Genomic DNA, 17,242 nt, shown 5'->3' on the forward strand with positions numbered 1-17,242 from the left:
GTAGCACCGGGCATGGTGATCAACAGAGTTGTCTCGGTTTTTAGACTCGCTAAACTAACTTTTTAGCGAAAATGGACGACCGTATACTGGACCTGACAAAAGCGCAGGAAGCTGTCAAGTTAAAGTACCCACCAATTAACAAGAAATATGAATGTAAGTCTGACGTTAATGGTGAACAACACATTAAAGAATGGACAGTGTGGTTCCGTGATAGGGATCGTGATGCTAATGTTGTATAACTAACTCGCTAACATACTGTCTGAGTGATTTATCTTGTAGTGACTGTGACAGAAGCTAATTCACTGTTGTCTTCATAATCAAATCAAACCATACATAGTATCTCATTGTTTATATTCACTGTTTTTAATAACACATTTCCATGTGTGTGTTTCTACAGATTTGGATCATACAGCAGATGTACAGTGAGTTTACTTTTATCTGTCTTTAGGATGCACAATATTATCGGTATCTGCAGATATGGGCTTAAACACGTATAATCAGATGTCAGGTTTCTTAGATGTGTTTCTCTGCTGTTCTTCAAGAGTCATTGTTATTGTATTTTTGTGTTTTCTCTTCCCAGAATTCACTCCTGGGGAGGCAGCCTGGAAGAAGCTTTCGAGCAGTGTGCTATGGGCATGTTTGGCTACATGACAGACACAGAGACGGTGGAACCGATCGATACCGTCGACGTGGAATCGGAGGGTGAGAGTGGGGTTGTCTGTTCAACAAAACCTCAGTGACCAATACCAGTTTCTGTCCTCCTGATTATCAACCCCCTCTCCAACTGTGCCCTTTCTTCAAAAGGTCATGACATGGAGTCTCTTCTCTTCCATTTCCTCGATGACTGGTTGTACAAGTTTAGTGCAGATCTCTTCTTTGTTCCCAGGGTGAGTATATTGTCAGTTATTTGTGTGGCCGTGGATAAATTGCTGTAAAGCAAACAATGTTATTTGTGGCCAGGGCTGCAAATAACGATTATTTTCACCATCGATTAATCTTTGAATCGTTATGAATCTAATCTAATTCTTTTGTTAGATGGAACAAAGAAACTAGTCAAGAAAGTATTCACATCTAAACTGATTCATTGATCATTAAAATAGGTGGCGATTAATTTAGTAATGGATTTTTTGTGCTCTACCTACATTCAATTGGAACATGTCAAATAGATTAGAGTTAGGGTCTTAATATGCTTGTACTAATCGCAATCTGTGTTGGTATTTCACTGTTTGAAGGTTCTAGACATGCACAAAACACATCCAAATAAGAGAAAGCCTTCATCATTTTTTATTTTTTAATATATATAATAATCATTTAATTTTCCTGACAGGAGGTGAAAGTGTTGCACATTGACAAAATGCACTTCAAGATTCGCTCCATTGGGTGAGTCTGATTACCTTCTCCTAATAACGTTCGAAATAACACTTTGTTGATTGTGTAATACTTGGAAAACTTGATGATAGTGCCGTTTTTATCAACTGTATTTTACGTTTTCTTTTAGGTGGGGTGAAGAATTCTCTTTGGACAAGCATCCACAGGTAAACCAGTGATGCAAATAAATAGGTGGCAAAGAGGGGCTGTATGAAATGATTACTGATGTACATTTAAAATGTTTATCACTTCTTATGTTATTCCAGGGAACAGAGGTGAAAGCCATCACGTACTCTGCGATGCAGATCTATGATAAAGAAAAAGCGGAGATATTTGCTATTATTGACATTTGACAACCGTTCCTGTTGCAAATCACACTTTTGGTTCGATTGAAATGGACGATCTATTCCACACGGCCAATTCAAGTGGCCTTTTAATCAAAGGTACTGGATGTTTTTTAACCTGTGAAAAACTTCCCCTCTTCTAAACTTCTTCTCCGACAGGTTACAAATTTATTTTATGACACTGATATATATGAGATACTTTATGTCAGAAATCACATAACTTTGAATGTAAATTAGGGATAATACAAGTAAAAATTGAACTCTTTAAGTCATTATGGTTAAAAAATTGTTAATTTTTTTACTTGCTATGCTTTGAAAATTGTTATTCTTATTTAATGCATTACATTTGAAATTGTGTTGAATAATTGTAAATAAATCGGCAAATCTTTGATTACTTTTTCTTTGGTCTTGATTACATGGTCACTGGTGTTATTTAATTTGTATTTTGTACACGTAAAAAGATTTTTGGCAGAATGAAATAAAAGATAAACGTTCAATTGATTCACTAATCATTTGTGAACTATGCGGGTTATTTGGCTCAGTGTTTCCCATGTTTTAGATGTTGCCCTGCTCCAACACACCTGTTTCAAATGGTCAGCTCGTCATCGAGATCTGCAGAAGCCTGATAATGAGCGGTTCATCTGAATCAGGTGTGTTGGAGCAGGGCAACATCTAAAACATGCAGGGCAGTGTTCCCTGAGGACCAGGGTTTGGAAAACACCGGTTTAGCTTGAAATGATGACTGACATTTCAATGACAGTGACTGGTAATGTACATGGGTGCACAGCATTGGTTTCAAGGGCAAGGAATATGCCATGTTCTCCTTATCAGCCTTTGACTTGGTTTACTGCGGTTACCAGGGGAAGTAACATGGTCTGTTCAATGCACAGTGTCAACACTGAACGTAAGTTTGAAGAAAAAAAAGCGATGTGTTTATATTGTTATATGCGTTTTGATATTGTGTGCATCACATCCAATGTCTGTCAAATGCGATATTGGGTATAAACGGCAATGAAATGTCAACGGTGTTCTTAAATGTCAGAAATGTGACAAACTGTAGTTCAAACATTATACATGATGTCAAATAGGTTGTTTTTTTTGCGGCTCCAGATTAAATTGAGTGGAGAAGGGATGGGAGTGGCTCTTTTCATTCTTAAATTTGCAGACCCCCTGGTATTTAAGGGGTTGAATCTATGTCTATTCAACAGAAAACCAGAACAATACATTTTCATCAACTTGACAATTAATCATGAATTATCATCAATAATTTAGCAAAACAATTGTGGTCACAATGTGCCGATAAATGAGGAAAGTGAACGCGTTATTTTTGTGTGGCTTTTTTCCCCCACTCCCTTGTCGCTCCGGGCGGTGACGTCACTGCCCTCGCCGATACTGGCTCCTCCCACCGCACTCAAATGCAGCTGCGCCATCTCTCTTTGTCTTTTGTCCATTGAGCAGTGCCTGTGATTCAAAGACGCTGGGAGTTCCACTGCCGGGGCGATTCACGACGTCGAAATAGCCTTTTGTCTACTCGCCTGCAGTTCTGCAGTTTTTTAAGGAAAAGCCAACGAACTCAGCGAAGGCTTTGTTCGTTAATCTAGTCGCGGTAGTCCAATATGAGCCAAGCGGATGCTAACAGCAGCAACCTTGATCCCGCTGTAGCGTCGAGCCCTGCGCTGAAGAAAATCAAAATGGAAGACACCAAGTATCTCCCGGAGCTCCTGGCTGAGAAGGACAGCCTGGATTCTTCGTTCACGCACGCCATGAAACTCATTTCTGCAGGTACGGTGCTCGTTCGCGTGATTAATAAATGCTAACATCGACTACCTGGTGGTAGCATGTCCTGTGGCCTAGCCTTTATTTTGTTGGCCTGAGCCCAAAGGCGGACGGCGGCCTGGAACAATGGCGCACTGAACACGTGGATTATTTGGCTATATGGGTCAATGCGTTTTATCCAATTTACCAGGCTTTCGGTGCATTCTAAAATGTATAAAAATATATCTAGCATGTTCTTGCAGGTTAAAAATGCAAATTAATAGCTAGGATCCATTATAAACCAGCCAAACCCAATGTCCTGAACATGTCTTCGTAGCATCACTGAACGGAAGACTGGAGTGAAACTGAGTGATCAAAGGCTTTGATCGGTTTACTATTGTATTGTGTCTGCTCTAAGATTACACGAGAAGCAGAATTTTGCAAATGGCCCACGATTAAAAAAAATGTCTTTGCAGAAATCGAGCGGATCCAGAAGGGGGAAACCAAGAAGGAGCCCGAGAAGGAAACCTACCTCGACCTGTTTGCAACAAAGAATCAAAAGCTGAAAGAGCGAATTCTCATTCCCACCAAGCAGTACCCCAGGGTAAGCGCTTACCTTCAATTATTTTGCACACACGGCTTCCGTAGCGTTGCATGAATTATGCAACCACTAATTTAGGTGTTTATGTGTAGATCACATAAAGAGGGGAGAGGCCAAAGCCTTGTATTTGTGACTATTTAATTGAGTAATCTGAGGGTTTTTCCTTAATTTGCTTCAGGTCAACTTTGTTGGTAAGCTTTTGGGGCCCCAGGGCAGCACAATCAAGAGACTCCAGGAGGACAGTGGCGCTAAGATTTCAGTTTTGGGTAAAGGTTCCATGAGGGACAAGAATAAGGTGAGTTTGTTTTCTTTATGATGCTCTTCAGAGAATGTTGTGTTCCTGTGAATGTTTTTGTTTATGTTCCTTGTGTGTGTTTTTTCCAGGAGGAAGAGCTGAGAAAGGGTGGTGAGGCTAAGTATGCTCACCTGTCCATGGAGCTTCATGTGTTCATTGAGGTGACTGCAGCTATTCCAGAAGCCTATTTGCGCATGGCTCACGCCATGGAGGAAGTCAAGAAGTTCCTTATTCCAGTAAGTGTCCCTTGCATCCCAAGTACAATTTCCAGTTTGTTTGGTCACACCTCCAGGGAGAGCCGTGTGTTAACAGACATCATTTTGCCTTGTCTATAGGAGCCCGGTGAGCATGACCCATACATGGATCCTCACTTTCTGAATGGATCCCAAGATGGTTCAGGCAGAGGGCGCGGTGGTGTCCCTGGTAGGGGCAGAGGTGGACCACCTGGTGCTGGAGGACCAAGGTAAAAAGCCTTTTTCATAATGAAAATCTGCCATACCACATATGGTCATAACACATCTAACATAGGACTATTTTACAACTTTATTTCACAGGGGGCGAGGGATGCCACGCGGTGGACCCAGAGGAGCAATGCGTGGTGGCGCTCCACGTGGGGGACTAGGACGGGGCAACGGTCCTAGGGGTGCACCATCCGGACGGGGCGGTCCACCTTCTGTTCCTAACAGAGGAGGCTCAGCTCCTCGCTCCAGGCCCCCTGCATCAGGGGCACCAAGAATGCTCCCCTCTTCAGCCATGTCTCACCAGCAGGTCACCTCGGGGTCACAGCCCAAAGCTGATGGTTATGAGGACTATGTAAGTGTTTGTCACACACAAAATGACAGTGTCTTCATTTTATATACGGCGTAGGTTGATGTTGACGTCTAACTTTATTTTCTTGTAGCCTCCGTACGAAGAGTCCTATGGAGAGCAGAGTTACGAAGGATATGACAACTATTATAGCCAACAGTCTGCTCCTGCGTAAGTAAACGTCGATCTTGGTCTCACTATATTAAAGTTGGAAGTTGTATTTGTACTAATGACGATTTTCAATCTGTTCTCAGTGATACTGAATATTACGATTATGGTCATGGGGAGGCTCAGGAGTCGTCATACGAGTCTTATGGTAAGAGTAAATGCTTGTCTTCCACCTTTTTTGTATCTATCAATGTGAAACATGGTTGGGAAGTATTTTATTTGTCTAACTCTGTATTTTTCTATTTCATGTCCTTGCAGCTCAAGATGACTGGGACAACTCGTGGTCCAACTCTGGAGCTGGAGGCAAAGCTCCCTCATCCAGGCAGACGAAGGGAGGTTATAGAGACCATCCATATGGAAGATACTGAACGTCTACTGGTAGAGAGTTGCAATGGCAACTGTCTCCAATTGTTTCTCACTTAACTTTTCAAAAGTAATTTCCTTCCCATTTGTTACTTTTTTATGCTTTTATTTTATTTTTCGTTTTTTAAACTTTGAGAGGTTTATTGACGGATGTATCAGACCAGAGGAGAAACAGAAATGCTAGATTATTTCTTTTTTCGTTGTTTACCTGCTTCCATTTAAATGTTTGTTTCAGTTGCGTAGTTGGCAAATTAAGGTGTTAGTAACGTAAACCAAGAAAAAAAGTGACATTTTAGTGATATTTGATTATCCTTTCAGTGATTGTGGCGATAATCTCACATAGGCTGCATGTTAAAGTCCTTCATGACTGGACAAAAATGAATCGCAACTTTTAATAAAAAGACTTAAGTTCCAAAAGTAAATAATTAAAAAACCAGTCATGTCTGTTTTGTACAATACAATTCCCATATGTGAAATTATAAACTCTAATGCTGAACAAATATTGACTTAACTATTCAAAAAAGGCTTCTATTTTTGCCATTCATTACAATTGGTTTCTGTCGTGCTAGTACTTAATAAATCACTTTAAGCTAGTTGTAAAGCTTGAAGGATTAACAAATCCTTATTGTAAGGAAGGCTGCAGCCAACTCAATATTTTGTACATTAACTTACGACAACTGTGTTTTGCTTTAAGCCGTGCCGTCTCCAAAATGCATAATGCTTGTGTATCTCTGGCTAAATAGGATCCTAAATATATCCCAAAATGTTTTCTGCAGTGCGTGTTTCAATAAAGTTTGTAGTTTCTTTTTAATCAACCTAAACATGGTATTTTGCCTTTGTTGTACCAAAGGAATTCCTTCAGTTGTGAAAGTGCTCCTCAGAGGTCTCAACACTGAGCTGTATGTATACAAGTCGGCCTGATTTTTAGAAGACGACGAAACCAAAACTGTTTTGCAAATGAACCTACCCCAAGTCTGTTTTTCGGAAATTAAATGACGCTTGTTATGTCGAAAAAGAAAAAACAATTAAAGCTTATTCATTGACGTAATGTGCTGCCAAACATGTTTGACTTGAGTGATCCAGTCCCTGAACATGTACTGTTATTAACCTCAACTTAGTGTATATCTCTTCAAGCGCTCAATAGAGCATTGTCTCTTCAACCACTTGAAATAACTGAATTTCAACAGTATTTCAAATCAAGCTTACAGGGATCTTACTTGACTTTGATGCAAAGTCATGCTGGCTGCTTTATTTAAAGAAAAAAATCGCAATGGAGAGGATTCTAAATGCCTAAAGATCGCCACAAGAAGGTAAAACTAACCCCAACACTCATTTCTTAGATCTTTGTATTGTTTTCTGTGCAAAGCATTAAGTAATGCAAGTCATCCAAAACATCAAAAATATTGAAGTACAAAATTATGCTATCAGTAGTTATTCCGAGCAAAATAAGTCATAAAAGCAATCGGATATGGTTGTGATGCAACTCTTGCTCAAATAAAAACCCTTTTATTTTACTTAAAACTTACCAATTTCCATCTTGATAATTTTTCTAGTTAAATGAAAATTAGTAGTTGCAATTCAAATGTTAAACAAACCCCATTGGTGGGGGAGAAAAAATCTTTAGCTTGAGTTGCATGATACTTTTGTAGCGTAAATCTAGTCTTGCATGATTATATTGTATATTGATTTTTTTTTTTTGGGATATTGCCGCTGGTTTGGCCGAGATCTCATTTCTGTCTCTTTTCTTAGGTTGTGCACAGAGCTGCTGTGTAAGGTGCAGCTGACACAAATGAACTCCAGCTTACTGAGTCCTGAAGGTTGGTTTAGACAAAACTGCAAATGAACATAGTTCTTGATTTTGCTGTTGAGTTGACCAAATTTTCTTTTCTTCAACAGGTTAAGTGAAACTTGCTGGAAAGAGCAGGGGCCACACTTGTGTATGAGATTGGTGAGGAGAGAGGTTTCTCCTTCACCGAGGAAATACTCTACATGTTTTTTACAACTTTTTCAAAGGTGTCCTTTTACACATTTCACAGTGTTTTTTACAAAGAAAAATAAAAGTTTTGTATATAAATATGTATTTTGTCTCTTTATATCAGTCGACCACAATGATAAACCTTATACAACACACAGCAAGATATTGTAAAATCATTTTTATAGGGTCATCAGCACCCACAGCACAGGTTGTTACAGAAACACGTGTAGAATTGTTAAAACTGTACTTACAATTGAACTTGTCCTGATTGCATGGCCGGATGATCCTGTGGTTAATTACAAAGCATAACGATATTGTTAGGTGAATATGACAATGTCGCTGTACTACCAAAGTTAAAGATTCTGAACTTTTTAAGTAAACAAGCAGGAAATAAAATAAAATGAAATAGGAGGTCAAACACATGCTTATACAAACACAGGTATGCACATATAACATACATATCTGACTTCTTGACAACATAGGTTTCAAGGTGTGGTTTTGAAATAGTCAGCTGATCAAGAGCCAGTGAGTTCTGCAAATGCTAGATCACCTTTGGATGTAAACCTGGACTCTGGAACAGATAAGAGAGCGTGACTGCAGATGTGCAGCCCTATGGGCACTATCTTGTTGGTATGGAATAAAGAGCCCACTTACTGTATGTAATATGGGGCTGAATTGTGCAATTCAAAGAATTTTAAATGAATTCCAATTAAGACTGAAAGTCCGTGTAAAGGTTAGGATAGTGCACACCTGATTATGGAAAAAAAAAATTCAATAAAAGGCTGATGTTCCAGGCTCAAGTTATTTATAAAATGATAATTATAATCTTCCCTGCAACTGACTTAACATTGAGGGGAGGAGCCCAAGGTGTGGCTGTTTTCAGTCATAAGGTAAGGACTTCTGTTATGTCAAATTTGACAGTTTTAAAGACCGATAAACCCATGTATATTTCACTATAGAAGATTTTATACACTGATTGCTTCTTACCATGATGCATGATAATATCAAATATCGCATGGTGACCCCAATATGATCTCAGGGGAGAGTATTTTGTTGTTGTTGTTTTACCTGATCTTTGTTACTCGTTACAACCAATTAAAATCCGAAGAAGAGTCGGTAATGGTCTGTATTTATTATCTAGTCTCAATGAGCTGCTTTACATTATGGTTTAGACATTTACACATCTTTCATACCCCTTCACATGCTTCAACATGGGGTTAAGTGTCTTGCTCAAGATAGAGCTGGGAAATTAACCCACAACCTCACGTTTTTAAGACTTTTACTTGAGTAATACTATAAAATAAACTAATACCAAAGTCATTTTCTGGTACATTTACTCAATTATCCCTATTAGGTCATGCTGAACACTCAGCTTTACTTTCGCCTCCTTGTTGTGGCAGAATGTCCCTTTAATAAAGAACTCTCCTCCTACAGGTTGCTAACGCACCCGCGCCCCCCTGCATCTACCAGCGGCCACTCTCACGTCAACAATGGATGCCCTCGCTATTTCCGCTGGAAAACACGCTAGCGTTTCATTAAATGTGTTGAAAGTGTTCGTTGTGTAGGGCTGTTTTGTTTGCGGCGGAGCAGCAGCGAACACTCACTCTGTACCGGGTAAGCTCACATTTCTTGTCCAGCCTGTTGGCTGCTTTGAAGCCAGCCAGCCAGCTAGCTCGCTAACTAGCCAGCAGCTAGCCACAGCTACTGTTAGCCTAGGCCTCAGTGTGTATTAATTGAAGCGCGGTGCTGGCGGACACACACTGGACTCAGCCCGTCATTGTTACACGACCACGCTGTGGTCACTCGCCGCCCCGTGTCTCTAACCGTAGCGGGCCCGGACGAGGCATTTGAGGCGGGAAGTGAGCAAATGATGTAGCATTGGAGCTAGTTTGTAATGTCAGCTTCCGCAATGCATGAACACATTTAAAGGATTTTTATGCAGCCAGTGCAAACAAAATGTGTTCAACACCAAAGTCTGTGCTGCACTTTTTATGAAGCAGAATTCACGCAGAGTGACCTGTTTTGGTTAGTTTGTTGTTCTCATTGTTGTTGTTGTTGTTTATATTTCAAGGAAGTGGCTTGGCTGTTTGTTATGGCTCTGGGCACCACTCCTTTCATTATCAGCTCTGATTAAAACAACATCTCTGAGTCTAAACAAAAATAATGTTTCTATTACCTCTGCTGCATGGGACAAACCATGCATTTCACTCACACCTGTTTTTTTCCATTAAGTTATATAAACATTGTTATCTAAGGGAGATTATGATTTTGCTGTGGAGGTTATCGTTGAGTATTCGGGATTGTTTTTTAAAGCAATTGTCAACATTGCAAGAGTTATTTCCATTAATAACTGCTGAAATGTAAGAATTGCTTTAAACAATTTAATGTTTAATTAACCACTATTAGGGGTGGGAATAACAGGATATGATTATATTATAACATCCGTGAAAGGTTAAAAGTGCAGGATTTTCTATTCACAACATAGAGAACAAAGTGCGGGAAGTCTACGTATAGAACGTAAATGTGGCATCTCTTAATGTAGCTTTCTCCACCTTTATCCTGCTGTAATTTCCCTCTTCTTCAGCCAGGTTACTTTACTGTGCTTTAATTTGTTAATTAAAATCTTACAATACATCACCAAATGGATATTTAGACCCACACCTACCTCTTATAGGTCAATGTTATTGTTTAGTAACATTGACCTATAAGAGTGTTGCTCATATGTAATTATTTCCTGGATCAATTTCTCTGTGTAATAAAGAAGTATTAGAAAGTGTTAAAACTGAATAATTCATCAACATTTTGAAGTCTGGTGAATGGCATTGAACATTTTTCAACGTTTGTTGACATCTTGTGAATAATTGTGAGAATAATCAACAGATTTATAGATATAATATTGAAAAGTTTGTTATGGCTCCACTCCTTTGATTAGTTTTCCTGAATTCTAGCTTAGCCTCATTGCTGTTGTGGGAGACAGTGTTGAGTTCATTTAGTTAAGGGTTAGTTTAAATGATTAGTGCAGTATTACTTGTTACAGTGAAATTTGTAATAAAATATCTAAGTTGATAAACACTGTTTTGCCCATGATGGGAAAGATGCTTGTGTGAGTGTATTGAAATAGTGTGAAACTGAACAGTCTGCATTGAGGTTCCTCTGTGATTTCTCCAGTAACATATCTGTTCTGTTTGTGCTTGTTACCAGGTAGAGAGGCTATCGCAGACGTGAGGAAAGGAAATAAGATAACTAAACACACAGCTGAGAGACGAGAGCCGTGTGTGCGTCTGCTATGGCTGGTGGAAGGAGAGGCACGAACCGTACGACGTACTGCAGACCGCCGCTCAGCAGCGAACCAGGCTCTGTCAGCAACGGCAACCACTCCACCAGTTCCCCAGTGACGGGGGTACGATCCCGTACGAGGTGAGTGGCTGCTTCCACTGCTCCGGATCACATTGACCTGGGCTGTGTCATGAGGAAATGGTTCTTTTTGAAGCTAATTGTATGCCCTCTGTTCTGTTCTGTCTGACAACAGGAATGGGTCGGGGACGTGCATGTCCAGCCCCCCGCTGGCTGCGCAGACGGTGGTTCCTCTGAAGCACTGCAAGATCCCGGAGTTGTCCATGGATCGCAATGTGCTCTTCGAGCTCCATCTTTTCATCTGCCACCTCATTGGCCTCTTTGTTCACTATGTCAACATCTACAAGACTGTATGGTGGTACCCGCCATCACACCCTCCCTCACACACATCACTGGTGAGTACTCGGTGTCCACCACAGCTATGATATTATGTATTTTAGTCTGAATATCTCTATTGTTTTTGAAGACAGATGATGCATACATGCTGCCAGGAGCTCTTCACAGTTGGTGTCCTCTGTATGTACACGTGACACACATACACAAACGAGTGTTGGCTGTAGCAATGCACCCCTGTTGCATTGTCTGGTTGTTTTGTGGCCACACCAAGATGAAAATATATATTTTTTTAGAATTGCAGCAAGCACTTTGAGTGTATCTTTTCATACTCTGGCCAAAGAAGTAGGTCAAACCTGGGTTTTTGTCCACTCTTTAACGAGCTTTGAACCACCATCATCATCTTCAATCAGTTGGTGATGGATCGGCTGCAGCCAGACATGGTGTTTTTCTTTTCTTACCTCGCGTACATATCGAGCAGCAGCATAATCTATGATTTTTAAAAAATATATTTACTAATTCAGTGAGGCGGCAGTAAACACATCTGGCTGTGTTTTTTAGATGCTGCAAGTGAACGGTGTGGAGAATTGGAGTAATAATCCTGAATCCATCTTGTCATTCACAGAATTTCCACCTTATTGACTATAACATGCTGGTGTTCATAGTCATCATTTTAGCAAGGAGGTTAATCGCAGCGATCGTTAAAGAGGTAAGAAGCACACTATTATGGCAAATGAAGGGTTAATGCGTTTGACTCTAATATCTGCCCTCTTCCTCGTCCTTTAGGCATCACAGAGTGGGAAACTCTCCTTCCCTCACTCAATCTTTTTAGTGATGGCTCGGTTTGCCGTGCTCACGCTGACAGGCTGGAGCCTGTGCCGCTCCCTTATTTACCTCTTCAGAACCTATTCCGTCCTCAGCCTGCTCTTCCTCTGCTACCCGTAAGTAACTTAAGCAGCCCTCGGTTGAAGCGTTACTTTGTCACATCCATCTACGAAGAAAGACCAGATAACGTTGTCGTTTTTCCACAGATTTGGAATGTATATTCCCTTCTTCCGGCTCAACTGTGACATCCGGAGAGCAGGTCAACTCTCGCCCATCGCCAGCATCGGCTCCAAAGAGGTGGGCAGCGTGAGCCGGGGCAGGGACTACTTGACCGTGCTGAAGGAGACGTGGAAGCAGCACACCAGCCAGCTGTACGGCATCCAGGCGATGCCGACGCACGCCTGCTGCCTCTCGCCGGACCTCATCCGCAAGGAGGTGGAGTACCTGAAGATGGACTTCAACTGGAGGATGAAGGAGGTGCTGGTCAGCTCAATGCTCAGTGCTTACTATGTGGCCTTTGTACCAGTCTGGTTCGTCAAGGTGAGAAACTGTAGGACGTCTTGGGCATTAAGTTAATCCCTCAGTTTGTACATCTTAACACCCGTGGCAATGAAATCCCTTCACTGTGATTGCATTTTATTGGTTTTCAATGGCCTGGGTCCATCTTTAACACATCAGCCGTTTTTTAAACCTTGTCTTTTGGTATTTACCTTAGAAGTTAAAACTGTGTGATATGTTTTGTACAGAGCACACAGTACGTGGACAAGCGCTGGTCTTGTGAGCTGTTCATCCTGGTCTCCGTGAGCACGTCCATCATCCTCATGAGGCACCTGTTGCCGCCTCGATACTGCGACTTACTTCACAAAGCTGCCGCTCACCTGGGCTGCTGGCAGAAAGTGGACCCCTCGCTCTGCTCCAACGTCCTTCAGCACATGTACGTCCGTCTAGATCCATTATTGGTCTTTAGCTTCTTCCTTTGTTGTTGTCTCACTTCATCTTCTGCTTTTATTTTTTTTGCACAGCTGGACAGAAGAGTACATGTGGCCACAGGGAGTCCTGGTCAAACATAATAAAAACGTCTACAAGGCTATGGGCCATTATAACGTCGCAGTTCCCTCAGATGTGTCTCATTATCGTTTCTACGTGAGTATACCTTAATAAACAGGTCCTGAAAATGGGATGTTGCTTATGTTGTTAAAACTTTAGTGAGTAACTTTGGATATTAACAAACGATTTCACCCACGATTCACAGTTGAGTCTGCACCAGTAAACGCTAGCTGGGGACAGTCGGCATGGCTATTTGGTACAAAAATCCGTGTTTGTGAGGGCTAACGACTCGAATCAACAAGAGTGTCATAGTCGGTCTTTTTTGAGGCGACTCTGGGGAGTGCGTACTGATTACTAGTGCACGCGTGACGTCATGTTTACGTGACTCCGGATTGTTAAAATGAGTCTGTAAAGTGACGCTAAACTGTTTTTAGATAGATACGCAGTACAAAAGGTACGCTGGTTATTTGTAGCGCTGCTCTTTTCCTTTAATAAACAGACTGCTCCAGTTCCACTGTAGGCGCGCTAATGGCGCTAAAAGGATCTAATGCAGCTAACGGAGCTAAACGGTGCCTGGACTCCGGTGTGGCGCCACGTAAACATGTCGTCAATGCGCGTCTTTTTCCGGTCAGTCGTCATGGAAACGTGTCATGTGTGTTAACCAATTGCACAGCACTACTGTTTACCGACCCAACTGCAAACGCATGTCGCCAACAGCAAATGAAAAAAGAGTAGTTGGGACACAGGAAGTAGCGACCGAAGATGATCAGAAGTAGCGGGAGTATCAACACAACGATGGCGATCTACTTTTCCTGTCTAACGTAGTCACTCTCGTGAGAGTTTGCTGCGTTCGCTTGGCTTCAGTTGGTTTGACACATCATGTAGTTTATGATCCCTCATCAGCAGTCGTTAAATGTGTCATAAAAGTTAGCGTGTCCCCAGGTTAAGACAGATGGACGCAACAGCAGCAGCAGTAAGACACTGCAAACAGGTTAGAGTGCAACCGAAACCCAATGAAGCACCCACGAAAAGGTTTCAAATGTAAATTAGACTGCTCCAAAAACCTGATTGTTGAGCAGTTTGGCAAGATATAAACTCTTATTGTCCCCACCTGCTCCTGCCCTGCTGGTGTATGTACACAAACCCTCCCTCTGTCCAGTCTTCACAGAGCCCGTTTTTGTGATGAAGGACACGCAGTACATGAATAATGATGATTGTATCTTTTCACCAAGGACAAACAGAGGCAGAATAATAACACACTGCAGTTTATCTAAATACTGATAACATCCTTTCTTCTTCCCCCTCCTCAGTTCTTCTTCAACAAGCCTCTAAGAATACTGAACATACTCATCATCCTAGAGGGCGCGATGATATTCTACCAGCTCTACTCGCTCATATGCTCGGAAAAGTGGCATCAGACGATATCGCTGGCGTTGATTCTCTTCAGCAACTACTACGCCTTCTTCAAGCTCCTGCGAGACAGAATAGTGCTGGGGAAGGCGTACTCGTACTCCAACAGCTCATCAGACCAGAAAGTCAGTTAGGCTCTTAAGTTGTGGTTGCTCTGCGTTCGCGTTGGAAACGAGACAAACATGCCTAAGAGCCCCCCATATTTTATAAACTGCATTTTGTGTCATATTTTTGTTCTGCCCCGCCATAATAAAAAGAAATATTTTTGTATTACTTTAAAAAAAAAAAAAGGTTTGAGTTTTATTTTGTCTTTTCTGTTCTGTGTTTCAATATATGAAAATCAAACAGGTATGTGTGCACAGGAATTTGTGTGTTACTGATAACATGAACAATAGCTCCGTTCAGTTTAAGTCTCGACCGCGACGGTGAGCCAGCGTGAATGCTAACACTGAGGGAGGTAAATGGAACTCGGCCATTATCGTTATGATTCTTTACATCTGTTCAAAATTTCAAAACAATGCGTCTTTTCATTGTTTTTAAGCAAATATACAAAAACCGGGAATTTAAATGGGATTTCGCTTGGCGCTAGTTGTCTCTAGCCTGTCTAGTCTTTTTTTTAGCTATTTAATTTTAATATGACAATGAATTGGAAATAATTACAGAATATATGGCACCAGTGGAGGATATAGTGGTCGAAGATGAATTGGCATATAGGTACTGTTATATAAAAATTGTGGAGTCAAAGTTATTATTAATTTTTTATTAAAAAAATGTTTTAGTCATGATATAATTGTGCAGAAGTCACAAAATATAGTGCTCTTTCTTTTGTTTTTGTTCATAAAAACGAGCCAAGTGAACGTCGACCTATTTCCAAATTTCACAAATTCAATCCCTTAAATTTATATAGTTGGTGATTTGTTTTAAATTTGTTTTCATCAGATTGCCTATAGGTTGTGCTGGGAAAAAAGGATATAAGACACTTTATATTGCACATTCTTAAACCCTCTGTGTTGAAATTCCACCCCTGAATATTTAAATATAAAGCAGTGGGTGACCTGCAGTATCACCATTCCTACTCTGGCGCCCCCTTGTGGCCTGGTCTCCCTCATACAGAAAAAGACACAAGAAGGATGTTTGAGGCGGATCTTCAGCAGCAGCTCATCAATATTCAGCAGTAAACAGTCGCACGGACCCGCAGATGTGCGCCCTCTAGCGGCGGAGGCCAGTCATCGCTGCGGACTGTCCCTTTAAGGAGAGGCAGAAAGACGCCAGCTCCGCACAAGCTGAGCGCATCGATGCCGCGCTTTGCGTTTCATCGGTGTTTTTGTCGCTTTCTCCCGCTGCTGCTGCTGCTGTTGTTATCAGGCTCGTTTACCTTCGTATGTTTTGAATAAGAGTTAAAACACCCGAGTGTTTTTAAATGAGGAGGGGAAATGTGGCGCCGCCGCTGCTGCGTTCAGCCGGTTTGTTCTCTGGTGCGTAATTGATCCGGTAAGTCTTATTTTGTGTCGATAAAGGTGCTTTTTTTCACGGTCTCGTGTCGCCTCACGTTCACTGTCCGTCAACTGTCCGCGGTGACAAACGCACGACTGTGCGCTGTTTACACCCGCGTCAGCGGCACATTAAGGCGCATAAAGTTGGCATTGTTTGTGACTGTAGTGGCCATCTTTACACTGGAGCTGGCGCAGTGTGCAGAGGATGAGCTGGAATAAACTCATCCTGTCATGGATTTTATTCACAATTATTTAGACATTTGATGCTTCTTTATGTTAATCATGTCGTTGTTAAATGTGACTGACTTGACCTTTTCTGAAAGAGATTAGGATTTCCAGGTTAAATAAAGGTTATACTATCACCACCTCAGTAACTGTATACGTTTATTCAAATTACTAAGCAATAATAGTTGTAATATTATTTATTTCTGTTGTAAATAAACACACACACAATCCAATATTATATATTGTATATGTAATTTATATAATCACCATCTTTAACAATAGCATTACATATTTAAGGTATCATTTGTTATTATTTAACTGTTATATTTTATCAGATGGAGGAAAATACAACAGAAAATATGGTATATATATATATATATTAATTTACAGAGACTCAGGAATAATGTTCATATAACAAACTGAACTCACCAACAACAACAGTACAGCCAAAATATTTGCATTAAAAAAATTTTTTTTGCAGACTGCAAATCATGTTTATGTTTTGAAATCATGTTTTTGAATGTGGCGCCAACTACCGCCATCTACCAATCATTGCAGTCAGTAGAGTCTCAGCTGCCGAGCAACCACGGGTTGCCAGTTACGTCAAAAAACGAAACCTAAAAGACCTCGGTACTTTGAATTTGAATGTAGTAACTGTTTTTGGCCACATTCTTACATATGGCACCTTTAAAGCTCCAGTGTGTAACTTCTGTCGCTAAGACCTTGCTAGTATTTAGTTAGAGCTTTCATTCATTCATTTAGGCCTTGTACACATATTTTAATGGACTCACTTTGTCTAATAGTGAGTATATGGCACTAAAACCACTGCACAACTGATAGGATAATAATTTTGTGTAAAACTTATCTGCATCTTTGTTA

General features: G+C 40.9%; 3 protein-coding genes across 4 annotated transcripts; all 3 read left to right on the forward strand.

Annotated features, from left to right (window-relative positions):
* Positions 1–5: 5 nt before the first annotated feature.
* On the forward strand, positions 6–2,154 carry zbtb8os (zinc finger and BTB domain containing 8 opposite strand). Its single transcript, XM_083908193.1, has 7 exons — positions 6–153; positions 398–422; positions 581–702; positions 805–887; positions 1,328–1,380; positions 1,499–1,535; positions 1,635–2,154. The coding sequence occupies exons 1-7, from the start codon at positions 72–74 to the stop codon at positions 1,719–1,721; spliced, it is 489 nt and encodes a 162-aa protein (XP_083764319.1). The 5' UTR covers positions 6–71; the 3' UTR covers positions 1,722–2,154.
* A 1,017-nt stretch (positions 2,155–3,171) lies between these two features.
* On the forward strand, positions 3,172–7,739 carry khdrbs1a (KH domain containing, RNA binding, signal transduction associated 1a). Of its 2 annotated transcripts, XM_083908206.1 has the most exons (11): positions 3,172–3,494; positions 3,944–4,071; positions 4,247–4,363; positions 4,453–4,599; positions 4,699–4,826; positions 4,918–5,176; positions 5,265–5,341; positions 5,425–5,486; positions 5,597–5,771; positions 7,451–7,518; positions 7,598–7,739. In XM_083908206.1, exons 1-9 carry the CDS (start codon positions 3,329–3,331, stop codon positions 5,704–5,706), a joined length of 1,194 nt encoding a protein of 397 aa, XP_083764332.1. In that variant the 5' UTR covers positions 3,172–3,328; the 3' UTR covers positions 5,707–5,771; positions 7,451–7,518; positions 7,598–7,739. The 2 variants fall into 2 exon arrangements, with proteins under 2 accessions (XP_083764332.1, XP_083764331.1); XM_083908205.1 differs by having other exon boundaries at positions 5,597–7,518.
* Positions 7,740–9,156: 1,417 nt separating this feature from the next.
* Positions 9,157–14,836, forward strand: tmem39b (transmembrane protein 39B). The gene is made up of 9 exons (XM_083908131.1): positions 9,157–9,290; positions 10,878–11,093; positions 11,206–11,425; positions 11,989–12,072; positions 12,150–12,304; positions 12,395–12,728; positions 12,935–13,122; positions 13,211–13,331; positions 14,546–14,836. Exons 2-9 carry the CDS (start codon positions 10,963–10,965, stop codon positions 14,777–14,779), a joined length of 1,467 nt encoding a protein of 488 aa, XP_083764257.1. The 5' UTR covers positions 9,157–9,290; positions 10,878–10,962; the 3' UTR covers positions 14,780–14,836.
* Positions 14,837–17,242: the final 2,406 nt, after the last annotated feature.

Source organism: Microchirus variegatus, assembly GCF_963457635.1.
Source record: "Microchirus variegatus genome assembly, chromosome: 21".
NCBI lineage: Eukaryota > Metazoa > Chordata > Actinopteri > Pleuronectiformes > Soleidae > Microchirus > Microchirus variegatus.